The sequence below is a fragment of the Oryzias latipes genome, chromosome 3, assembly GCF_053564925.1.
Source record: "Oryzias latipes strain Hd-rR chromosome 3, Olatipes_Hd-rR_3.1".
In the NCBI taxonomy this organism is placed as follows: Eukaryota; Metazoa; Chordata; class Actinopteri; order Beloniformes; family Adrianichthyidae; genus Oryzias; species Oryzias latipes.
The window spans coordinates 39893605-39919711 of NC_136239.1; the positions used below are offsets into that span (position 1 = coordinate 39893605).

At 46.2% G+C, this 26107-nt stretch overlaps 1 protein-coding gene and 1 long non-coding RNA gene across 3 annotated transcripts in view; one reads left to right on the forward strand and one right to left on the reverse strand.

The window, feature by feature from the left end:
• Positions 1–226: 226 nt before the first annotated feature.
• On the reverse strand, positions 227–11530 carry LOC105358580 (uncharacterized). Its single transcript, XR_912176.4, has 3 exons — positions 11354–11530; positions 11165–11227; positions 227–1749 (listed from the first exon to the last, which is right to left on the reverse strand). It is a non-coding gene; the product is annotated as an uncharacterized LOC105358580 (long non-coding RNA).
• A 64-nt stretch (positions 11531–11594) lies between these two features.
• tshz3b (teashirt zinc finger homeobox 3b) overlaps positions 11595–26107 on the forward strand; it is a 36872-nt gene continuing 22359 nt past the window's right edge. The window contains exons 1-2 of one of the 2 annotated variants that reach the window (XM_011494251.4): positions 11595–11967; positions 12324–12746. In XM_011494251.4, the coding sequence (XP_011492553.1) occupies positions 12707–12746 (40 nt within the window). In that variant the 5' untranslated portion in view covers positions 11595–11967; positions 12324–12706. Of the gene's footprint in view, positions 11968–12155; positions 12747–26107 lie in introns of those variants that run through there. The other variant, XM_023953725.2, reaches the window with a different exon arrangement.

Consider the following 26107-nt stretch of genomic DNA (forward strand, 5'->3'; position numbering starts at 1 on the left):
TCAACTACTGGGAGGAAAACAAACGACGACCCACAAATATGACCCTGAAAGTGTTAATTTGGATGTAAGCATCTTTTTTCTGCGCCCTGCTTCTGTAAAGGTCGCTCAAACGAGAACCGGAGTCGTTCCTCCAAACCAAAATGTTGGTTCAACAAATTCAGTAAAAGAGAGGAAAGCTCAGCTGAAAAACCGTAACATGGAATGATACAGACGACATCACGCTAGCTAGCCTATTCAGTCTTACTTTTTATTCATCATCATGTAATGAAGAACTGATAGGAAGCCTTTTTCTCACACATGAACAGACTGTCAGCAGAAAACAGAAAGTGCTATTCTCCTCCTTTACTCCTAAAATAATGACCAGAGAAAAATAAAACAGAGAATTTTTTCCCCTCAGTTTATGAAGTTTCCTGCAAACAAAACAAAAGTGGGAACCATGACGACATCCTTCATAGCTTCGCTAATTTTAAGCGATAAAATTCCAAATATAAAACACATTCTGCACATTTTTAGTTTTTATAAATTTGGAAATTATTTGTGCAAAATAACGAAATAACCTAAATTAATTTATTTAATTCTGAGTAAGATTTACGAAAAATGAACCCGGATTTTTACTTTTCTTTTTTCCCTTTAAAATGTCTTTTTTTTTTTTTTACATTTTGTAAAGATCGTTATTTATAAATATATATAAATATATATATATATATATAGATAGATATAGATATAGATTTTTTTTTTTTTACAAAACTAAATATTTTAAAGAAAAATGTGTAAATTGTAATGTTATGATGTTAACCCCTTGACGCCTGAATTTATTTCCAGGAAAGAAAAAAACTGTTTTCATGAATTATAAATTAAGGCAATTTTGGAGCCAAAGTGGTTGGATGCATATTTGCATCAATAGGCATAGAGGGGTTAAATTAATAAATAAAAATTTATAAAGAAACATTTTTTTCCTGATCTGCTGAGAGGAGAAAAGACATTTTTATTTCTAATCATCAGATGATGTGTAAGAACCCAAAAGGTCCTATTAGTCTGATTTTATTATCATAGAGTCATAAATAAAACCTTTATTTTGTTGCATTTTTTTTTCAAAATATTTCCAAGCATTCCAACTATCCTTGAAGAAAAGTGGCATCGCAGGAACGATAAAAGGCAAACTAAAATCTTATTGCTGTTGGTTGAAATAGCAGAAAAGTGAGCTGCCATGAGGTAAATGTCGTTTTTGTCTTCACGAACCCGTGAAGTGCTGTGAGTGTCGCTCTGGGCTGAACTTTGGTGCTTTCATTGCCTCGTCTGAACACTGTCACTCCTCTGGTGCTCCTCCACGCTGCCACTTTTCATTTAAATATTTCATCTGGCAGCGTCTCCATCCCTGGCGCTGTGTGTTCGGAGCATCGTCCGGGCTCTGACATGAGGAGGTGGTGAAGACTCAGGAGTGAAATCTAATGTAGTTCCTGTGTAGTCGCCCTGCTCTCCTGTCAAGGCTTTCACGCCAGCAGGATCCCCCCTTCGGCTTCAAAGGTGTAACGGATGCGCAGCGACCACCTGCGCCTTTGTGTGTGAATCTGGGTTAATCTGATGTGAGACCTGAAGGTTCAGTCAGAGAACCAAGAGGTGCATTTCGGTGTTCGTCAGACAAAGCCTCGGCTGATGTGGCGGGGGGGGGCAAACGCGCACTGGGTGGGCCGCTTCCAGTCGAGGTCGAGCGTTCCGGGTCGCCGGTTCCCCGCCCTTCTTCAGGTGAACCTGGAAGAAGCAGGAGATGAAGGTGTGACCCAAACTGAGACCAAAGAAACGCCGACCGTGTTTCCATGGAGATGGCAAAATCAGGTACACACACACACAAACACACACACACATACATGTATTTAACTGGATTAACCATGACGGATATCGGGTCCAAAAAGGTTGTTCTGGCCAACAATCTTCCAGGTTGTTTTAGTTTTTAGGTTCTCATCTATACATGAGTTTAACGCTTTAAGCGTTGTATTATGCAACACTTACAGTATTGGCTCCATTCCTTGCTATACTGTTTGATATCGCAACACTTTACAGTAGTAAAATACTTTACTATGCTGTAGTAAAGTCTTGCGATACCATCATCACGTTTATTTATAAGGCGCTTTAACACAAATAAGAAAGCGCTGTACGTTAAAAGCTCAACATAATAAAAACAAATGCAACTGCTGTAAACCTTTTTCAACTTTTTACTACTGTAAAGTGTAGTATTTTACTAGTGCTGCAATATAAAACACTTTACTAATCCGAAGTGAAGTAATTTACAATTGTAAAGTGTTGCAATTCACAAAGCTTTTGCTAATTTTAAGTGACGTGTTTATATTGCAGCACTTTACACTAGTAAAATACTACACTTTACAGTAGTAAAAAGTTCATTATCGCACACTATACCATAATAAATTACTGCGGTAATTATTATTGCATTTATAACACTTTACAATAGTAAAACACTTCACTAATGTGCAGTGTTGTACATTACTATTGTAAAGTGTTGCATTATGGATTGCCTTACTGCCATACTGTGGTACTTCACTAGTGGAATTTGAAACAATTTACTACCGTAAAGTGTTGAACAATACAACATTTTTACTATAGCAAATTGTAGTAATTTCTTATGGTAAAGTGTGCAACACTTTACTACCCTGAAGTGTTGTATAATATCTCCAAGCTGCTTTTCCTAGAATCCGTTGGAGTTTCATTAATTGTGTAAAAGGTTTTAGTAATTTAAAGGACATCAGCAGCAAAATCTCTGGGGTGAAAGGTCAAAGAGTGTCACAAATCTAAAATGTAGGTCAGATCGGGTTGGACGGGTTCTGCTTCAGCAGGACCGGGATCTACTTTGGATCTCAGCTGTCAGAGACTGTCCTGCCGCTCCGTAACGCGTGACTGGTGTGGATTTTGAAACCCACCTGAGCTGAGGCGTGCGCCTTGATTTCTAAGTAGTGGATAACCAAAATGAGAATGGGCACTTCAGAGAAGATAACACAGGTGGAAGGTTTGAACCCCTTCACTAGCCCCCACATGTGCAGGCTCGCTCAGACATACACAAACGCACACAGACAGTGTGTTTCTTTGTGGATGTTCCGCTTGCAAGGCTGCTCACTGAACCCCCTCCCCTGGTGTATTTGACCTTTCAACTCTTTGCTCACACCTCTGGACGTCTCAGCACACACTAACGCCCCCCCCTCTCCCCTCCAGAGTGTGGATTTAGCTCCGGTCAGGCTCGTGGTCGTCCCCAGCAACAGATAAAAGGAAGCATCACTTCCCCGTCCCTGCACCACCACACGGCAGACGCTGAGCCTCTGATTCCCGGCTTAGCACTTGATCCTCTCTCTGGGAGGCTGACGCTTCAGAGGGAAAGCCTCTACAAACTCCCTCGGACTTCACACACATAAACCCGGTGTGAGTCCGAGACCTCGGGGCGTGATCAAGCTGATCCGCTGGTCAGCATCTGCTAGCTGTCAGGAAAACCGCTTCCAATTTCCTGCAGCATCACTCATCTCCAGCTCACAGGAGACACCTCAAAGATTTGAGGAGCAGCAGACATATTGAGAAAATCGCGCAGGCAAACCGTCATTTGTGTCACTAAACATCCTAAAGCTACAAGCGCCCGGCGCTCTGCAGAAGTGGAAAATCATGTGAGCATATTGACCCCCCCCCCCCCTCTGCCAGGCAGGGCCGGCTGTTGGCCGCTGCAGCCCGGCAGCGGAGCGCTAATTCAGACAGGCGTGGAGCAGACATGATTCCAGCGAGGATGTCAGCTCGCTTAGCGTCTGAGCACGGCTTAAGGGCGCCGAGCTGCCAGTCGGTAAGGGAGATACTCGGGCCGCTGCGTTTAACAGGCGTCTCATCCGTTCTGAGCGCAGAGGCATATGGAGATCGGTTCAGCGTCGAGTCAGAATAAATATACGTTAGGCTTTATGCACGACTTATATGTTTGAGAGTGAGATCCCTCAAGAGGAAATCAATCCTGATCAAATGTAGTTTAACAGATTAAAAATCTGTAGATTACGTCAAAAGTTCACGTCAAACGCAAAGGAACACATATGGAGACTAAAGATTTGAGAATGTCCACAAAGTTCTCTCACAGTTGCCCTAACTGAAAAATGTTGCAGCCATGCATCAAATATGGGTAAAAAAGATGATTATTTTTTATATTCAGAGTTTGAGTGGGTGTATATTTCCAAAGTTTTCTCCATGCCCATCCTTACTGGTGGCGTTAAATCATCCTGTCGTTCCTAAACTCAACTAGCTCCAGTCATGTGATCACAACCCGAAGAACCGATTCTGTTGGCTGCAAACCCCAGCAGAACCCTTTTTTCACTTTGTCCATCATCGATGCAGACGTGCAGAGGCTCTGAGGATCTGTTGGTGTTTGGGGACGATCCGTTTCAAATAAGATCGCGGACCCACTTGACTGAGAGGCACAAACAGAGTGCGACAGAGCTAAAATTAGATCCTGAGCAGCTGAAATCTGTCTCTGCAGACTAATGCTGGAAGAAAAGACTGACAGACGGGAAACGAACGATTCCGTTTAGTTTCTCGGTGGGACCTGGTGCCGAAAAGCTGCGTCTTGAGGCGAAGACAGCGGCGCCTCGTTTCATGTGGAGCAGCTCAGCGGGACAAACGGAGGCGGAGCAGAGAGGCTGACGGAAAGAGGCTGGTTTCACCGAGCCTGAGGTGAAGCGTGGCAGCTTCTGGAGCCTCTCCACCTGATCTGGAACAAAGGAGGGGTCTCTTTATGTTTGGATCGCTTTACAACTGGGTTTTAACAAAAATACGAATAGGATTTACACACGAAAAAGTGAAGCAACCCAAAATATGCTGAATTTCCCACCTTCTGTCTGTGAAAACGCATGAGGGGAAGGGAGACAATTTGATTTCAATTAAAAAAAAACATTTCAAAGAGGATGTGGCGACATAAAACGCCAACACAAAGGTGAGACTTCATGTGATTCAGCTTTCATGTTCAGTTTTTTTACCTTAAAAGTCAAATATCAAGTTTTTGGGGATTCTTAATGCAGAATATTTGTTTCCCAAACATTTCCACATGCACACAGTGATGTTTTTGGAACATTTTTATGTGCGTCCTTCTAACTAAGCTTTTTAGTAATCAAGACTTTAAAGATATATATATATATATTCTATATTTTGTAATGAAATTTGACCAAATAACGGGTTTTCAGAGGAGAAAGCAGCTTCAGACGCTGCAGAAAGAAGAAGTGACCGAATAATCTGGAAGCCGAGGCGCAGAACCAGAACCAGACCAAAGCTGAGAACCGTGGAGAACACAGAAAAGGTGGAGAAGACGGACTCATGTTCGGACAGCAGAGACAGAAACAGCTGTGAGCGTCAGAAAAAGGAAATGAGGAGAATCCAGACCAAATAGGATGCAGAAAAGACGGACTCTGAGAAGTTTAGAGGAGGAGGAAGACGATGAGGAAGCAGAAAAACACACACAAACATCTCGTCTGTGTGTGGTTTTTTTTCTATGTCTTGTCATGTCACGCGTGTTGCGCGTCTGAGTTTTATGCAGGAACCTGCAGAAAAACAGCTTTTTAAAAAATATATATATTTACCTGTTTCATAAATCAAATCAAATCAAACTCTTTTTTTTTTATATCCTGGTATGTCCAGCCGGGATTTTGGCTTTGCTTAATATTTTCTTATGTTCTCTAATTGGCACAGTTGCCATGGCAACTTTGTACTAGAACCGGAACCTTAACTTTTGGTCATTAGGGAGGGGGAGAAAAAGAAAAGATTAAAATAGTTGTGACCTAAATGGATCTAAATAAATTAACTGAAATGTAAATGATAAAGAATAAAGCCAGACGTGAATACAAAGAAGTTGTTTTTCAGATTGGCATTGCTGTCAAAAGTCTGCAGTCTGACGGCTGAAATGAAATATTTTTCACTTGCCGTTAAAGCCCCCGGTGGTCTCTTAACTTTGACGAACTTCTATTTTGGGAAGTGAAGTCAGGGCGGTGCAGCCATGGAGTCCTCTCTAATGACTCCAGCACATGTGCGTCTGCTCCCCGCCGGACACTGTGCGGCTGTGTGAAGGTGTGTGTCTGCAGCAGAGCTCCCACTGCTCCGGTGATCTCATCTCCTGTGAAGAGCGCTCCCCCCGTGGCTGTGCTCACAACCCCCCCGCAGGACCTTTGTGAAAGAACACACAGGGGAAGCTTCCCCTTTTCCCAGCAGGGCTCCTCAGCGCCTGAACTGCCCCCCTCCAGGCCTCTCACCTGCACAGAGGGTGCGGGACCAACGTTCGCTCCCCCTTTGCTTTGTTTCAGGTGCCGATGTGGCGACGGTGCGTTTGTGTGGCGTAAACAGGATGGTTCTCTCTGAGGAAGAAGGAATTTCCCCCAGCACTCCACATCAGTAATCGTGCTTGTAATGAGCTGCAGCTGTCAGTGTGGTTTCCACACACACACACACACACACACACACACACACACAGCCATGGAGGAAGCAGTGACTCACTCTGCAGAGTGCCGTCATACTGTACGCAGATAAACACAGCCACTCGTCAGGCTCTTCATCAGCGCTTCCTCAGAAAGAGCCGCTCCAAAACATGTCTGTGAGGTTAGTTTAGGGGGTTTGTGGTCGAGGAAAACTTCAGCCGAGTTTACGCCTCTTTCTCACCTTCCTCCTCGTCTTCCTCCTCCTCTAAATCTCTCAGACTCCATCTTTGCTTAAGCCACCATCTTTAAAATCGTTGCTGTCCTGCAGAAGGCTCGGACCGCTGAACAGGACTTAAAACCATCTGCTAACCATCAGAAATTTGAATTTCTACTTGTTTGGACATGAAATCTGCTTAAATCTGAGACTTGTCGGCTAAAACGGTTTGTCACTGCTCATTTAGAGAAGAAGTCCTTCTTTTTCACAAACGTTTGGTTATTCTGACCAATTTTTAGATTCGTTTGTCACTCAGATCTGCTCAGAAAAACAAGATCAGATATTAATATCATAATGCATTTCAGGCTCACTGATCAAAAAGTCCAGAAAACTCCCAGCGATCGATCTGTGGTTTCCAAATACAGACCACCTTTACCTGCAGTTTACAGAGACAGTATGTTCTGCAGAATCTGGAAACTGGATTTAAAAGATCGGAACCAGTTTAGTTTAAGTTAATCTGAAAGGAAAAGAGGAAGTTTATTTATTGCAAACTGTTAGGTAGGGAAATCCTCTATTTTATTGGTAAAACTCAAAGTCCTGACTGACCGTTTATTTAGATTTAACAGACTAATTTGTGACCCATTTATGACTACACCGTCAGAAAAACAGTCCCCTACAGGAAAGTAATGAACCTTTTCTTGTAAAAAAGCAGCAGAACATCACACCACTGAGGTGTCCGGTCCTCTGGGTACCGAAGCTGCAGGTTTGTCAGGTTCAGAACCGCTCCTCAAAGGAAAGACCTGCTGATCATTTAAGCTGGGATTCATTTTCTGCAGAAACGCAAACATTTGCTGAACTTAAAAAAACCTACAGCGGATCCCACATGTTTGATGGATTTGCACCTTTTAAACTCTGAGTTTTAAATTCCAGGTTAAAACTGAAATCATCATTTCTTCTTAGATATTACTTGTCATGAAAATGAGCAAACATTTGATGCCTTTCAGAGCCTCACCTACCCTTCTTTTGGCTTTCAAATCAGGAAAACTGTTAGTTTGTGAGTTCAGATAGTTTTTTAAAGTTTATTAATAATGTGTGAAAGATTCCTGAGAAAATATCTGAGAAAGCATTTGTATTTTCACGGTTTTTTCAGCTGTTTAGTGAGGAGGAGTCTGGCTGGCAGCTGCATTTCTCTATGATGCAGCGTCTCCCCAAGACCTCTGACAAACAGGGGGAGGAGTTGGGAGAGCGCCGCTGCAGGCGCAGACAGAAGTGGGACAGCAAAGACGAAGAGCGTGCAGCCGCTGACGCTCACCTGTGTTCGCTGCAGCCGCTGGGGCGAGTGTGGCTCCTTTTCGCCAGAAAACCAAACAAAAACGTTCCAAACGGATTAAAACGTATCCCGTTTCTGGGAGCCTTTTTGCTTCTTTTTTTACAGGATTTTTGATTTTTGTTGTCACAGTCATCCTCGTAGAGTTGTTAGGATATTTTATTGCAGAGCAGAGGAAGGGCTTGTTCCTTAAAAACTCGAAACAAGTACACTTTTAATGATAGCACTTGGAAATCTGCATCAGTTTCAGTAAATCTCAAACCAAAGTTCGGCTCACTGTTGAGCTCCACATCTGTCCGAGTTCTGTGTCACTGATCCTTCTACTCCTTAAAGAATGTCAAATTCAAAGCAATAATGCGAAAAATGTAAACAGAAATCAACCCCCCCACCACCACCACCCCTCACCGTGACCCAGCTGTGTGTTTTTGAGTGGGCCGGCCCTCGGTGACCTCTGCCAATTTTTATCTCATTTCAGTCCAACTTTGTAGATCGCACTTTAATTTTGAAGCGCGGCGGCGGGACAGTGATGAATAGGCTACATCAAGGAGGGCTTAAATTACCCCTGTCCCTGGTGGCCACGCTGACCACAAGGAGAAGTGCGTGCACGAGTAGTGTGTGTGTGTGCATGTGTGTGTGTGTGCTGTGACCTAGTAACAGCAGACAAGGGAAGAAAGAGGGCTGGTCAGCACTTGGCCTCTCAACCCTGCTTGCTCCGCAGCACATCCAGCCAGGGAGGACAGTGGGGAGGGATGGAGGCTGCTGGTGGAGGGGTGTGTGTGTGTGTGTGTGTGTGGGGGGGGGGGGGGGGTCTGTCCTCTGTCTGTTTCATGCCTCTTATGCCAGCGCCTTGTTTTGGGTGGAAGTTGCACTGATTTCTTATGAGTCTTGCTGCATCCCTTTATCATTTGTGCTGAAATAATCCGTTTGGGGGGGGGGGGGGGGGGGGCGGTCAGACCTGAGCCGCACTTTAACAGCAACACCTTTTTTCAGGTAAAACAGAAGTAGATGTGCCAAGCAGCCAAAGGAGGCCTTCGCAAAGGCAGAAAGGCAGTCAGGATTAAAGGGGTTTGGAGTCTTTTTTTCATTCAGGATAATCCCACTCCTCTATAACTTGCTAAATTGTTAAATGTTTACTTATTTGACACTTTTAAACTCCAGATGAATGCATCTGCTTTATTTATTCTATTTTAATTTTAGCCATGGAAGAATTTGCATTAACTACGTAATCTTTTGCAGCAAATATAACTAATAATTTTAACATTTTACGTTTATAATCTGCTCGTTGTTTTTCTCTTAATTTCTATTTTTTGTTTTATTTCTGGCCTTTTTTCTGCGCCTCATTCCTGGTGTTCAGCAAGTTTTGGCGCAAACATCTTCGGGATCCAGTCACGCGCCTCTTAGAAGTCATTACGATTAAAAAATAAAAAGTAAAATATTAAAAAAACGAAAGTGATGCATCAGAAGACAACGACGGAGAATCTTTCCATCCTCCGCTAAATCTAAGTAAAGGTGGTTAGTTTCGTTCATGTGAGACAATGGGGATTCTTTGTGGCGCACAGTTGCTCTTGTGTGTTTGCGCACGCCGCACCTGTGCGTCATTTTGCGCTTTTGCTTCAGCAGAACTGCGTGTCCGCAGATGCGCCGCTCGTGCGTAAAGCAGCAGCGGGAGGAAGAGGAGGCGAGGCTCCCCTGCTGCAGGCTTCCTCTGTGCACACGCAGACGCGCACCCCTACGGAGTGTGGGTGCGCGTGCGTGTTGTCTGATGTGTTCAAGCTCTGTTCGCGCTAACTTTTACAGCGTTCCTACTGCTTTCATGAAACAAATCTTCGTGCGCGCGCGGACTCGCCTCTCAGAAAAGAGAGAAACAAACACAGGAATCTCTCGCGAAACGAACACATTTAAAGGAAACAAGAAAGTTCAAAAGGAGACTCTCATTCACTCTCGCTACGTTTGTCAATTTGTTATGTTATTGCAAGAGAAGAAAACCTGAAATGGAACAAAAGTGACCACAAAACAATCCCGGAAAAACAAAAGACGAGACGTTTCGCAGGGAAACATTTCCAAACTTGAGCTTTTTTCAAAACTCAAAATTTTGGAACATGAATCAATTGTTTTAACTGTTTTTTTTCTTTTTTTGTCTCTCGAAAAAAAAATTTGAGCTGAAGAATTTCTAAAAGAGAAAAGTTTAAGGCATGATAGAGTCTAAATAAATCTCATCTCCTTCATCACGCGCGCGCGCGCTGCACTGTTTCAATAAACACTGCGGCTTTCTGTGAATCATACAAAATGGGAAGAGGATTTTCTTGTAAATGCTGCCAACTTCTCCAGACTGACGCTTCTGCAGGGAATCCGCGGCGCACAGATGCGCAAACATCTGCTGCACATTTTACCTGCTACTCACGCACGCGCAAGAGGATTCTTAGCCACTTCAGCAGATAAAACATTAGTTTGTTTTAGTTTCTAACCTTTGTGGATAAGAATCCCCACACACCTCCTTCTACTGGGAACTCCTCACTGACCAACGCACGCGGGTTTGTGAACAAAGTCATAAAATGTTTTCTGAAAAGCTGCAGAAATGTCAGTGTGGTGCGTTTTTGCCACAATTGATGACAAAAATCTGGTATTTCACTTCTTTAAATTGTGTTTTTGATGGTATATAAGTTGTCATAATTTATAAATTTTCTTTCCGCGAGAGCGGATAAAACAATGAAATAGTTTGAATGAAAAGTTGGGCGCGCGCCTTCCTTCTGCTTTGTGGCTCAGGAGCGCAACCGTTTGATGTGAAGGATTCGAACCTGAGGGAGGTGTGCGTCAGTCACACGCGGAGTGGGTGAGAAACCTGTACGGCCAGCGTGCACGCGCGTGTGGCTGAACACTGTGTGGGAGGGGTGCTGTAGTAGCGCGCGCGTTTGTGTGTGTGACACTGATGGATGCACCAATGGAAAGACGGACAGATGTTTGGGCGGATCTAACGGCGGCGCGGCGGAGCGGCGCGCACAGACGCGGCGAGTTTCGGGCGAAAACACCCGCAGAGGAGCCACGCACGGAGACACGCGGCGAGCGGCGGACACGAAACCCGGTGCGTCCGGGACGAACGGAAACCCGGTCAGATCCGAGTCCAAAGTGACAGACGCGCCTCCACGGCGGCACATCTGGCTCAGAGCAGAGAACGGAGGAGAGCCTCTGATGACTTACCCCGCCATCCTCTGATCCTTCACCGGAAGAGCTCATCCACCGTTTCCACGCTGCGAGGATTTCCTGAAAAAACGCGAGACACGAGGCTTTTTTTTTTCAAACTCAACTCAAAGTTTGGTCCTAGCAGAGGAGCTCCTCCACATCCAGCTGAAGTCTCCAAATCTGGCCCGAGGAGGTTTTGGGGCTTACCTCGAAAGAAACCAGAACTTGGTTGAGTTCAAAGTCGAGCAGGGAGGGCGCGCCTGCATGTGCGCGGAGCTGGGAGTTCTGTTAGCTGCACGCGCGAGTTAAATAGCTCCGCGTTAAGAAGAGAAAAAAGGAAAAGAAAAAGAGGAGTTGGTGTTTTCGGTGGTCTGCTCTGGGTTTGGAAGCGGGAAGGAACTGTGCCGATCCGCGCGCTCCTGCAGCCCGCTCCAGCACCTCCTCCTCCTCCTCCGCCTCCTCCTCCTAGTCTGCATTATTACAACAAGGGGGACCCAATCAAGCGCGCATCTCATCGATTTGCGCACGCACAGAGATGATATAGCACTGCGTGCACGCGCTTGCGCGCATACACCCTGAACGAAGGACTTGCGGATCTTTCAAGGCTTTCGGAGGAAAACCCGCCGCCGCCTGCAGGGCAGCGCAATCAGTCACCTCCTCGTCTTCCTCCTTCTCCTCCTCCCAAGAAAGAAAGTGTTTTTATTTTTTCATGTCTGACTCCACAATGGCTTTTCTCCTGCTTGGCTGCTGGCTCTGAAGTGCGCGTGAGCACCGGGAGGAAGAGGCAAGGATCCCTCGGATGTGGACGATCAGCGCGTGAAGTGAGTGCGTGTTTGTCTCTGCGTGTTTTTGTTTTGGAGGGGGGGGGGGGGGGGGGTTATGCCTTGTTGCCAGACCCGCATGTTTGCGCGTGTTTCCCGGAGCTGCGCGCGACATTACGCACGCGCTTGAAGCGGTCGAGGCTGGAGGAAGCGCGTGGATGTCAGGAAGAGAGTGAGAGGGGCACTAAAGACAGGAGGGGGCGGCGGAGGGAGTGAGAGGGGGAGCTACGTGACGCCTATCAGCGGCGGAGAGGTTGAGCCGTAGAAGAGGCGCAGGCTTCAGTCGTGTCAGCTCTGATGTGTGTCCCTCGTTTGCGGGCTTTTGACTGACGCAATCATTTGCTCTGATCCCGCAGCTCGCCTGTTGCCGCCTCCGACACCAAGAAGTAGCCCCGAGGAACACGAGAAGACGCGCGGTGGCTTTTCTCCAGACCGGTTTTCCGCCTCGGATCCTCCTCCTCCCGCCTGGTCCAGCTCCCATCCGAGCCGAGGCGACCGCGGGAGGCGCACCGCTCCGAGCCGCGCGCCGCTGGCTTCCCTCTGATTTTTCTGTCTTTATTTTCATTTTTCTCCGTTCTAACGGCGTGCCCCCTCCTCACACACTCCCACGTCGATCTATGTGGGAGCCCTGAGAGCGCACCCAGGGGGGGGAAACTGTATCAAAGCCCCGCGGATCCCCCACGCAGCCTCGGATCACCGTGGCCACAGACAAACTCCCTGCCGGGCCCCAGAAGCCGTCATGCCGCGGAGGAAGCAGCAAGCGCCGCGGCGCGCCGCAGGTACTCTTCCTTTTTTACCCCCGACTCCCCCTCCTCTCTTCCACTGTTTGCCCCCCTCCCACTCCCGTCACTCACTTACTTTTAATTCCTATTTTTCCGACCCGAAAGCAAATTTTGTGGATCCGGTTCTGCTGGAGCAGAACTGCGTCGCAGCTTCTTTCAGGCAGCAGAACATTCCTCTCAGCTGCAACTCTTTTCATCCACATTTAGGAAAAACCTTTATTTGTATCGTTTTATTTCTGTAGGAAGTTGTCAGAAATTCAAAGTGAGTGGCTTTCACTTTGGGGGGGTTGTTGTTTGCTGGGACCTGGATCAGATTTCCTCAAACCAGTGCAGATGTCAGACCGGATCTGGAAACAAGCCACCAACATTTTCAATAATAAAAAAAAACATATGTTTTAAACAATAGAGCTTTTGTTTTTTAAGGATCTTTAAGGTCGCCCTGCTCCTCTGTAAGGTCAAAGGTCAGACACGAGCTGAGTGTTTCTGGGTTTTTTTTGTCTTTTCATACTTTCCTCCTGCGTCGCTTTTCTTCTGCCGGTAAATTTGGTTGAAGTGGGACATCAGTTCATCCGACTCTCTCCATTCCTTGAGGATTTGTTGTTTCCGGGAAAAACAGATTTTTCTCTCCGCTTTACCAGGCTGCCCTGGAAGGGAGGGCTTTAATGTACTATTGCCATCTTTGATTTGACGCCTGATTGATCGCCTGTCATCCGGCCGAGCCTTTGATCTGTTCTATTCCCAATGAGCGCCAATAAATCAAGGCTCCCGCCCGCCTGCCCTCCACGGCGGACTGGCCTGACCCTGAGCCTGTTCAGACGCATCTTTGTGGCACATTTCAGTCCTCTGTGCCGAGAGGATCCTGCACCTCGGCGGTAGAAAATGTAACTATTAGCTTTGTTGGGAGGCCGGTCGGGTCCGTCAGAGAGACTTTGTTTCAGATCTGATTTAATTGTCTGCCCTCTGACAGCCACATTCATCAGTGGCTCTAATGGCCGGTCAGAGGCTGGCAGGGAGACACTCACAGCCCGACTGAACGTTTTAGCTCTAATGGACACGATGGATGGATGGATGGATGGATGGATGGATGGATGGATGGATGGATGGATGGATGGATGGGTGGATGGATGGATTCTCATCCAGCTGAAATGAGCAGAGTGATGTGCGCAGAGGAAGAGGATCTTCACCTTCTTCTCCCTCGCTGCAGTTCTTAGAGAATGCTTGAAGATGATTGGTCAAGATGAGGAATCAGAGGTGGAGATGAAGAGCTTTGGGGGTGGGGGTGGGGGTAACTACACCCATGTCTTCATGCAGCACTGATCAGGTTTCTGGCCACACGTCGGTCCTCTCGATCTGATGGAAAATTCTGGAATTTCCTTTTACCAAAAAAAAACCTCCACCTTTCCAAGGTGGCTTCCTCGTTCTCCATCTCCTCCTCCCCCTTCTCCTCCTTGTCTCCTCCCACTCTGGTGTCAGCACGCACTCAGCCAACTGGAAAAAAGGACTTGTTTTGCCAGCTTCATTAGCGTTCTGCTAATTAGCCGAGCATCTGATGGATCTCTGACAGGGTTAATGATTGGAGATGACAAGCTCCGCACACTGCCACGCTCGCCAATTAGGCCTGGAGCGCCGCTCCATGTAATCAACCTGATCTAACATCGTCCTCATTTGGCCCTTGCAACCCCCCCCTCGTACAGGTGAGGGTTGGGCCCAGCAGGGAAGTGCAGGAAGGAAACCAGTGTTGGTGCGTAGTTTTCAGGGTTTGATCTGCATGGGTTAAATAAGCAGTCAGTGTTTATGATGGGGGGGTTATTTGCTCAGTGGTCCTGACAGAAAGAGACAAAGACTGGGGCAGCTGCTGGGCTTTTGTCTGAGTTCTTCAAAGCTGAAGTCCTGAGCAAACACGATTGTTTCTGGACAGGAAGGTGGAACTTCTGACAACCAGGACGTTTGCTTTCACCTGTGCAAAGTTTTTCTAAAGCCCCCAGCCGCACTGTTACCCCCGTAACCCCCGTAGAGATGTTCCCCCCGTCGGTCAAAGGGGCCGTCTTTTGATCAGGTCGTCCTGCACGACCTCTTCATCTGGACGTTCTGGGTTGTTGTTTTTTTGTCCGACCTGGATCAGCTTCACACCTCTAAAAGGTGAGGTCACATGACGGAGTCCTGCTTTTATGACAGAATTATTTCGTCAACCTGCCGTCTCAAACCATACACTGATGGGGGGGTGGGGGGGGGGGGTCATCTCTTGCTGTTCCTCTCTCTCACTACAGTAAACCTTCTGCATTTATTGTCTGAATGCTTCCATCATAACATGTTTTCACCAAGAAAAGCTAAATGTCTTGAACTGCATCTGTAATTTAATGCTCTGCAGTACTGCCCCCCCCCCACTTTATTCTTCTCATTATTACGTCATTAGTTTAGTTTTCCTTCATATTTTAAGAAAAAGTTTGTAGTTTCGACATTTTTAGTTTAAAACAAACATAACAAGACAAATAATTGTGATTCCTCGTGGAAAAACTCATTGAGACATTTTGGTGGAGCTGCAGTTTGTTTACATTGTTTTGACTTGATCGTTGCTTTTTTTTTTAGATTTATACATTTTTGTCTGCCTCTACATGTTTTGCCTTTCTTTATAAAATAGAAAAACTGTTTGAGCTCTTTTTTATGATTTGTTGTAGACATTCTTTTTTTTCAAATGATCAGAGCAAATTATGAAAATGCTCCCAAAAAAAAGCCCGGACTTTGTAGAACAAACGATTAGCTTTATTTTGAAATCAGGCTGAGACGAGCGTTCAGGTGTGGCATTAAAGGTGGAGGTGGAGCTCAGGTAGACGTTCCGGGTCTGGGCCGTCCTGCAGTCGGAAGGAGTTTTTTCTGAGGAGCGCCTTTCAGGAGCTCGCCGTCCAGAGAGGCTAAGCAGGATGTATGTAAATATTAACATCAGGACGGATCTGCTTCTGTCCAGCAGGAGATGGATGGCCGCAGGGGGGGGGGGGGGGGGGGGGCAGTAGCTGATTTCTGGGATTCCTCTGCATCTGTGTGCATGTGCATGCGCATGTAAGTGTGCGCATGTGAGATGGATTGCAGACGAGAGTGGGAGATTAATCACACTTGATGTGTGTTAACGTTGCTCTCGCGGTGGATCTAAGTGGAGATGCAGTGTCCCATTTAAATGAACCGGCTCTCAGATTCAGAGGAGGTGGGGGTGCATGTCCTGCACACATGTTGGTGGTGGTGGGGGGGTATAATTTCACCTAGTTAGACTCTCAGTAGGACAAAGTCCCGACCTGCTGGAGGACACTTTCATCTGTCAGAAGTTTGTGCAGGAACTCAAAAACGAACATTTTCACGTTGAGTGTTTTTGTTTTTTTTTTAGATATAAAATGAAAAATGTTTGTTTTGGCTTTCTCTGTGTTTTTTTTTTAATATCATGGGTCTCAGAGGCCGTTTGTGGTGCGTTTTTGCTCCACAAGCGGCCGTTCGGAAAAAGAGGAGGACGCCGAGGATGCTGGTCATCTTCTGCGGCGACATTTGACGGGCCTCAACAGAAAAGCTGCAGCGGAACCAGACAGACAAAGGTCACTTTCTGTGTTCAGTCCAGCTGCAGGAGAACGTTTAGACGTTTGTTTAGACGCTTTTTTTTATCTATTTTCACGCCGTTTTCTGAAAATAGCAACTGTCAATAGAAATTCGTTGTTATTTTTTAGCGTCTTTTGCATCTTTAGTCTTTTTGCACCTTGCATCACCCAGGTGGGGGACATTTGTTCTTCACATCTGACCCCTCCCCTGGGGGAGCGTTGAGCTGTGGTTTAAACCCCCCAATCCAACCCCTTAATGCTGAGTGCCTTCCAGTCACAGGTCGGACACTCTACCACAATGCCACTGAGCTGCTAAGATCCTGAACAGGAAGGATGTGAGCGCTCTTCACGCAGCTCCAAACCTCCAGCTCCCACTTTTATCTAGTCCAGTTTTACTCTTTTTAAAAAAATATTACAGTCATTCAAATTGTTAACGTTCTGTTTTTTGGAAGCAAAGAACTTCAGCAGAGCTTCTCACTGCTCAGCAGAACCTTCATGGAAACAGAACATTTACATGTTTGACAAAACATTTTACTCGTCTTTTTGTACTTGTAATGTGGACATTTTCACCTTTTTGCTCACTTCTGATCTTTTAAAACAACATTGTCGTGTTTTCATCACATTTTGCGTTTCTCTGATCATTTCTTGTGGGATTGTTGCTAATTATCCCATCTAGTTTGGACATAACCTTTACTTTGGAGCAAAGTCCTCTCCTCATTGTTTTAGTTTAGCATCTTTAGCTCGTGTAGCATGAAGAAAAGAGTTGACTGATTTTCCTTCTTAACCTGTCAGCATTCAAACACACGTTATCTGCTCGTTTGAGTTTTTCTGCAGCATCACAGAGTCAAAGTGCATCAAGACTTTAGACGTAAACACACGTTTTAAGCTCAGCTTGAGCCCATCTTTTGCTCGTTTTCTTCGTTTTTGTGTTTTGGCCTCCATGAGCAGAGAGCATGTCTTCTGCTCAGGTGTTTGGCTCATATTTACGGTTTGCAAGGACTTTCCGTCATTTATAGGATGCGAGACACAGATAAAACCTTTTATTTTTCAGGGATGTAACCAGTTCTGCAGGTAAACGGCGTGTGCTTCTATAGCGCTTTACTACCTTCCTTGAAAGCGTCATCCTATACTCACCATGTGGTTCAGCGTCTTGCTCTAGGACACTTTGACACATGGGGGTGCAGAGTGGGACTTAAACCTGTGATCGGTCAACCAGAGGCCGGCGGCTCTACCGCCGTCCGTGGTCTTTTTCCGCTCGTGTGGCGGTGAGCAGTTGGAATTTAAAGTCACCGTCGTCACTTTAGAGCCTGCGTGGCCAGTAAATGTGGAAGCAGATCCAACCCCCCCCTCTTTAGGAGCCTCCTCCCCCGCCCGGAGAGGTGCCACATTTGACACGACCTCTGCAGACGGCCAGCCTCCAAACTCCTGGCTCTCCCTCCTCCAGGGTCCTCCTTCCTTCCTCCCTACCGCCTCCTCGCTGAGCGGAGTGAGTTTTTTCCCAGGCAGCCAACTGACATCATGATTTGTTATGGCCCTCCTCTGCCTGTTCTGGCCCACTGTGCCACAATGAAACCTGGTGGGGGGGTGGATGGGGGGGGGGCACTGGCATGGTTAAATATTCTATCATAGGAAAAGACAGAAAGGGAATGAGATTGTAAAAAAGATTATGTGCACGGCTAAGAGGAGTGAATGAAAAAGCAAGCAAGTAGACAAACGGCAATCATGGAGGAGGAGGAGGAGGAGGCAGCCCCCCCCACCCCCTCCATTCCTGGAGGATAAGTGGCTGATGCTTTCTAAACAGTGTTTCTTTTCCTCCCTCTCCCAGAATCTTCCGTCATGGCTCCCATTAGGTTGACAGCTGTCAATTAGGGCTCCCTTGGTCTGGCGCGCTGCACTTTATTGCAGGCAGTTGATGCTGTCATTTCGCTCCCAGTTTCGCCTTGAGCGTTATCACGAGCGCTCAAACAGTCAATAGCTGATGCATCAGCAGTTATTTCTTAAATTGGCTCACAAGGCTGCCCCCCCCCCCCCCCCACACACACACACACACTCTTCCCTCTCCTCTGTCTGTCTCCTCACTTTCCTCCCAAAGATAATTTTTTGATTTTTTTTCTTCCTTTTTTTGAAGACAGAGCCACGCATGTGCCTGTGGAGGTGGAGGGGGGGGGGGGGGAGCACGTGTGCCGTACGTTGGGAAAAACATGGAAGCAACAGACTGTCTGAATGGCTGAAGAACCGTCATCACGCGGGAGGTTGTGGGTTTGAAGACGGTGCTTCCTGCCCGACTTTAACGACCCCCTACGATTAAAAAAAAAAGGTGTTTTTTATGTTCTTGTGGCATTTTTCTGATGATGGAGGACAATTTTTTCAGAAATTGAAGCCTACAAAATAACTTGTGATCCGTTGTGAATCTGAAGCAGAAAAAAAACAAAACCATTTTGAGTATTTCTGACAAAAATTCAAAAAACACTAGCTCCCTGCTCCTGGCTCTCAATGGCCCACGGCCCCGCCCACAACTCAGAGGCGAATTTCTAATGAACTCCTGCCGCTCTGCAGAAACTATGTCCAAAAAGGCGGGACACGTCTTGTTTCATTTTTGGCTAAAACAGCCAAATCGTAATGTAAAGACCACTGGGAATGCTATGAAATGGATCAAAAGTTGATTGGACTGGGTCTCTAACCATCACAGCTTCGATTGGAGGGGTAATGTTTGACACCCAGGTGTGTGGAAGTGGGTGGAGTTTGACGTTTCAGGTGGTGTTGCATGCGAGAAGGTTGGACTTTGCCTGACGAAAGTTGGATCTGTGACTGACAGCGGCGTCAGACTCTGATTAGCGGCAAAGAAAGCAGGAGGTTGAAATGTCAGACTTGGTGTCACACTCACAGGCTCTAGGCATTATGGGAATTTGACAGTGACAACATCAAACAGACTTTTTCTGTCTTTTTTTATGGTTGGAGTGTTCTTCAGACTGATATTTTTTCTACATCATTTAAGCTACGAACCAATCAGTGGACACAACCAGAGACAGGAAGTGACATCAGCTGTCGCTGTGCAGTAAGTGGTCACTCTTCCAGTGGAGCGTGGACCTGCCGTCAGCCTCAGTGTTGTCCTCCCACGGATCTCCATCCTGAGTGTCTCCCGTGCACGCCTCCACACGGAGAAGCTCCATAGTCTCTGTTCTGATAAAGAAAGAAGGACTAAACTCACTGTTTTTCTGATCTTATTCTAAAGGAAGTTTTATTTTGGAAAACCCTCCACCACCTCCAAGCGTGGCTCCCTTGTCGCCTCGATCACGTGTCGTAAAAACATTTGCTACTTTCTTGAAGCAGCCGCTCCCATAGCAACTCTAAAATGCCACGTTGCTAATAAAGATGCATGTTTAATGGAAAATGTTGATTATTTTACTTAGAGAAAACAGTTTTTGTGATGGTTTCATCTGTTTTTTTCTGGATTTATCCGCCACAGCGGAAGTCGGCGACCGATTATTAGCTTACGCTTTAACCATTAAAGGAAAATCTAATTCATATTTCAATCTAGAGTTCAAATAAAGTTGATGTTTTATAGAAAATGAACAAAACAAATTTTCTGATTGGTGAAAATTGGTGAAAGTTAAGAATTAATAAAACAGAAAAGCTAAATTCTAAAACATTCGCACAGAAAATTCTCCTCTGGCTTAAAGATAAAAAACAAACAAAAAAAACAAACTATGAATAATTCTTTTACCCTGAACGTTAGTCTAAACCTGAATTAAGGTGTCAAAATGCTGGAATGACACTAAATGACAACAACAAACAAACACATTTTCACAAATCCAAAAACAACTTTTGCAAATCAACAACTTTGCTTAATTAAATCAGCATTTTCTATAAAATATCTTATGACACTCGACTTCATGTTGGAGCATGAAAAACAGATTTCCTGGAATCTGGAAGCCAAAAAAAATGGTTAGGGAAAATATTGGTTGATATTTAACCGGTCAGTCGCCAATAAAAGGTTAGGGACCGCCGCTTTAGAACATTTCCCTCCGTCAGCTTTAAATGTAGGTTATAAATGGGCAGGTTCTCCAGCTACAGTCTGGATGCCTGGTGCAGTTAGAATCTGCCCGTATTTTAGTTTTTACTGTAAAAGCAAAACAAGAGTTTAACGGAAAAGCTAAAAATATCTTTGATGAAGACCTAAATGTGGAGATGCATGTGTCAAAGCTCTGCACTGAATCCATGTCTGCAACTCTGGCATCTGATTGGGCGATGGGTTCACCCAGGGGCACCCTGGGAAAGAAGCAGGACCAGGAAAAACACAGGCACTGCAGACGTGCAGGTGTTTGTGACCTTCGGGAGTCCTGTGGTGCAGCGGGACGCCTTTTTCTCAGTTAGTTTCCAGCGTTCGTGCAGCTGCGCCTGCACGTCTGAGTTCTGCACGTCTGCGTTCAGCACGTCTGCGTTCTGCACGTCTGCGTTCAGCACGTCTGCGTTCTGCACGTCTGCGTTCTGCACGTCTGCGTTCTGCACGTCTGTGTTCAGCACGTCTGCGTTCTGCATGTCCGAGTGCTGAAGGAGCGCACTGTGACGCTGCACACCAGTGTGCGTCGAGCGCTCGAGCGCGTGCATCTCTGAGTGTCATCTGGGCTGGGCCCCAGATCCGGGTCTCTTCTTACCCTCCCGGTGGGGGTTTCCTTTGTGTGTGCAGAGAAATGCGCATTTGGGAGGTTTGTGCACGCGCTCAGACAATCAGACGAGCCTCCGCCCGCCATTCCCACGGCGGCTTTGGCTGAGCCCAGACCAGACTGGCAGCCATCAGTCCTGTGTGTGTGTGTGTGTGTGTGTGTGTGTGTGGGTGTGGGTGTGGGTGTGTGTGTGTGTGTGCGTGTGCGTGTGTGTGTGTGTGTGTGTGTGTGCAGCTGTGATGAAAGGCAGGGGACCTGGCTGAGGTCCTGGTAATCAGGGCAGGCCTCGACTGACATCCTTCTCAAGCTGACAGATTCAACATTAACACACATGCGCATGCTTGTACACACACACACACACACACACATGTTTGTGTAGATTCACACAAATGGACATAAGCTGCAGTAAATGGATCTTCCAGCCTCTCTCTGCTCTCGGAGAGTCCCGGTTCCGGTCCGGTTGTGGCAGAATTAGTGCGTTTGAACCAGCAAACGTTCCCTTTCCGTCTGGTTTGTGTTCTCAAAGAGCTTTAGGAGCGAGGAGGCAGGTGACGGGGAGGGGGAGTCGCCCGTGCTGAAAAGCAGGAGGAGGGAAAGAAAAAAAAGATGTGAGAGATGAGAGGAGAGGGGAAGAAGGCTGTTTTATTTTATACTGTGAGGGCCTGTTGCTAATTAATGTTTCTTGGTCGGTTTCTGTCGGAGCTGAGTAATGTTTTTGATCTTTATGCCTGATAACTGCATACCTAATGAGATTTCAAAGCTGGTGGAGATGGGAGTTGCTGCTCCCTGCAATTATTGACAGATGCCTTTTCTCCGCCACTGGCTGCCGCGCCATAAATCCTTCCTCGGTAATGAGCTTGAGAAGTGCCACCCTGCCAGTGAGCTAATGAAACCGAGCAAGGGGGGGTGCGTGTGTGTGTGTGTGTGGGGGGGGGGGGTGTTTGTGTGTGCATGCGTGCAAAAGAGTGCATCACACTCCTCTGACACATTTTTTTCCCCCCGTAAATGCACTCTGCAGATGTCAGCCACCTCGCCTGGTAGCGACAAAGAGAGAAAAAGAGGCAGATGGGAGGAAAAAAGAAAAAAAAGGAGGAAATAGAAAGGCGGCTTCACTCCGTCTCTCCACCGTATGAGAAGTTTGAGTGGTGGTGGTGGTGGTGGGGAGGGGAGGGGCTCAAGTTACAGCCCCATGCTAAAGCTATTTGTCTAGGTTTGGCTGTTTTATTTGAAATACTAGCATCAGTGTTGCCAAACGGGACTGTGATGGATACCGCCGCACTCCCCTCGCCGATTGCCTGCCTGCCCACACCGAGCAGCAGCAGCAGCAGAAGCTTCTGCCTTTTTTTTTTTCTTCTCATCAGTGAACTTTATGAAACCAGGAGCTTCACAGCTCCCCACACAAACAATTGTTTTTGCACCAAAAGGGTTTTATTGTCGGAGAATCAAACCATCTGCGGCACGATGAATGTTTGGATCTTTACTCCACCAGGTTTCTGGGTCGTAACCGTTAAGGACGGTAACGATTCTTTGGTTTTAGCAACGAGGAAGTTTAACTGAAAGAAAGTTTTATTCCATTTTTATAACCCTGAACTAACAGTCGACTAAAGACCTCACAATTCTGGGTTCAAATCCGCACCGTACGTTACCAAATTGTGGGTAAAGTGTGTGCATGTGTCTGCATATGTCTTCTTAAGTGTTTTTAAATATATTTCATTGTTTTTAGTTGTTTTTTTTTACGTTACACGAGCCTTAGTAAGCCAGCCGAAAGTTTTTTTTTCATTGTTAATTTGAAAACAAAGAATCTTCTCCCTTTTTACTCCTTTGTTGTTTTGTTTTTGTCAAACACAAATCAAATATCGAACCGAAAGAAAACTGCATGGAGGGGAAAGTGTATCGTTGCGTCGTCGCTACTGTCGGCTGTACCCGAAAAATTTCCAGCCTTTGCTGTTTCCAAGCATGGACAGCAGGGGGAGCAGTCGAGCCTCTCAAGGTGTCAGAAAGTGATTTCTACCAATGTTTCAGTGTTTTCTGGCACGGCTCATGTGTGCCAAATCCAGAGGGACCTGGATGCGGAAAAGAAGGCCAACCAATGAAAATTATACAATTTATCCTAAGCCTAAATAGGGAAAAAAGTAACTGTTAGAGTTGCTACTTAAAATACACGTTTTTCCGAGCAACTTGAGGAAATTCCAGTTCCGGTCGAGGACTTCTGGTTCCGCACAGCCGGGTCCTCGTGGACAAATCGCTCAGAACTGCTCTGCAGATTCCTTTTCAAATATTCGCCTTTCTGGACTGGGCTGAACCAGAACCTGATTGGCTGCTTTAATCATGGGACGGTCCTGTTTTCCTGCAGAAGCGTAAAAGTGTTGCCCAGTGGGGGTCAAGGTATCTAGCCCCCTCCCCCGTCCCCAAATAAATAAATGTTTATTAAGGAAAGGGATGTTGCATAATAATGAACATTTAAAATATAAAGATGCCAGATTTGAACCACAGGCTGATTTCCGTCTGCATTCCCCTGATAGGTCAGTTTTTTAAAAAATAAATTAATAAGTTATTAAATAAATCAAATAAAAACAGTCAAAAACACAACGTTCAACTGCATCAGACCAGGCTGAGGACTGCGTGGTAACTGGATTTTTTTGAATTTGCCATTTAGGAAGATCTATTTTTGGGAAATTCTGGAATTTTCTTTCACGGCCTTCTGCTCTTTTGGGCTTCCGTTGCCCGTAAGGTTAGCCCCGCCCGTCTCTCGCATCCCACCCACGTTAAGATGGCGACGGGCAGAGAGGAACTGGATCCCAAACAGGAACAGTTTCTTCAGTAACTTGGAGGTGGTTCGGTTTCGTGACTTCAGACGTGGAGCAACAAACCACTTCCTGCAAAGTCAGGATCAGTTACAGTCAAGTGAAGGGATGCAAAAACAAAAAAAATTGAATATGTTGTGAAACAATCTGGATCTTTCCCGTCCAGCCCCGGCCCGGGGCGTTCGCGGACGCTGGGATCTTTGCAGTGGAGCAGACTCTCTGCCAAACAGTCGATTTCCTTCTCCTCGCCGTCCTGACCATCCATCACGCCGCCGCCCTTCTCCTCTGACGCCGGGACGCCTGTCATTTATCAAACAGGGCCTTGCCAGGGCCTCACATGTGCACGTGCTGGCGTGCACATATGTGCGCTTCTTCCTCCCCTCTCGGGGGACGAAGGCGGCAGGAAGAGGAGGATGATGATGGTTTGGGTGAGCGAGCGATCAGCTGCCCCGATTCAGCTGAAAAAAACACACAAAGACTGCAGAAGACGAGAAGCCTTCACCCCTCGGATCAGCCGTCAATAACGACCCCCTCGGAGCCGGTTTCTGTTGGGGAGGGGGGGCGTTCACAGGCGTGTATCCGTCATGATGTCTTATCTAACACGCACAAACTCAGGCCGGGGCTCTGGGACTCTCCTCACTTTCCCGTCTTTCAGAGGAAGGCTTTATGGAAGATGGATGCTCCTCAAAAAAAAAAAAGAGGCCGTTGATGGATACAAATCCGGCCCCCCCATTCATCACTGCTATTTTATTTAGACTGCATGGCTACAGAGCTGTAACCTGAGCCACAGCTGTGTGTGTGCGGATGGGGGGGGGGCATGGCAGGTGGAGGGAGGAAGCGTTGGAGAATGGAGTTTCAAAGAGGGGAAAAGCAGGAGTTTGCATGGAAGTTATGCATTACATAAATATCTTTTATGCATCACTTTTTCGTTCATATCAGTAAATATTCATAGTTCTTAGCTTTGTACATTTAAGACAATGACTTTTGGGGGAAGGTTGAACTGGAACGACCTTTTACCGAAGAGGAATACTTAATAAACACAACTTTATTAGTCAAACAAAGAACTCGTAGTAAATCTGCAAAAAGAAACATCAGAAGATGAAGCTTAAAGGTTTCTCAGCTTTTCTTACTGCATTAGAAATGCACTTTAGGATAAACGTCCACTTTTTTAGTGATGCTGATGCAGGTTTCCACACAGACCAACCCTAAACCCTTTCTGTCCTTTCTTCTGACTATTCATCTGTGATGTTTTTTAGTTTTTCTTTTATATTTCTGCTTTTGGATGGAGGCGTTCGTTGATGTTGTTCAGCCGAGGAGAAGTTTTTGTCGCTATAGTAACCTGGATGTGGATTCAGGTTGATCATCTTTCCTCCTGGAGGAAAGGAGCTGCATGAAGGTTGGGCTCTTCGGGGATGGAGGCTGCATTTCCTGCAGCTTCCATGACCCAAAGGGTTCCAGTCACCAAAAGTACAGGTCGACGTCGGCAGGACGACCACGTTTGCGATGGCTGACGAGTTTGTTGTCGGAAGCAGAAGAAATCAGAGTGATCAGAGGACAGACAGCGCAGAACCGGGTCGGCTCCAGAGGACGTGCCGCTGCAGAAAGACATGAACCGTGGCGTCCTGCAGATGCATTTTTGGACTCCAAGTCTCATTCAAACCTGACGCAGTTTTCCTTCTCGGTGAAACAGAGCCGCTCTTTCAGGAACGTCACGAGTTGATCGAGTTCAGTCAAAGTTCCCACGAATTTAAAGCAAAAGGTTCTCTGTGATAATATTTCAAGTCTTTGTCAGAACTTTCCGTTTCCTTTTAAAGTGTCTACCAACACTCCACCAGGGAGCGCTCGTTTTTCCCATCATCCTCTCTGCTGCTCCTCAAATCAGAGCTGTGGTCATCTCATCTCTTTTTCTTGAGCACAGTCTAACTTTTTAATTCTTTTAGCTCCAATGTTGTTTGCTCGCTTATTTGGTCGACCCGCGACAAGAGGAAGAAACTTTGCTGCGTTGAAATGAGAAATGAAGATCCTTGAAACATCTGAATGAGAAAACATCTGCCAGAAAGATCAGCATCATCAGAAGATGATCAGGATCATAACTGACCTTTTCACAGATGTGTAGATATACATCCGTCTGGAGAGGATCATTTGGTCCGATTTTAGGAAACCGAAATGTTGAAGATGATGGCAGAAGAGGATCGTTTGGAGCTGAAGAGTCAGATTAGAGGAAAACAGAAGGGTTTTCTCATCTTTCTTGTTTTTCTTCTTTGTCTTGAAGGAAAACAAGTTATGGGATGTTCTGTAAGGCAGAATAATTGCAG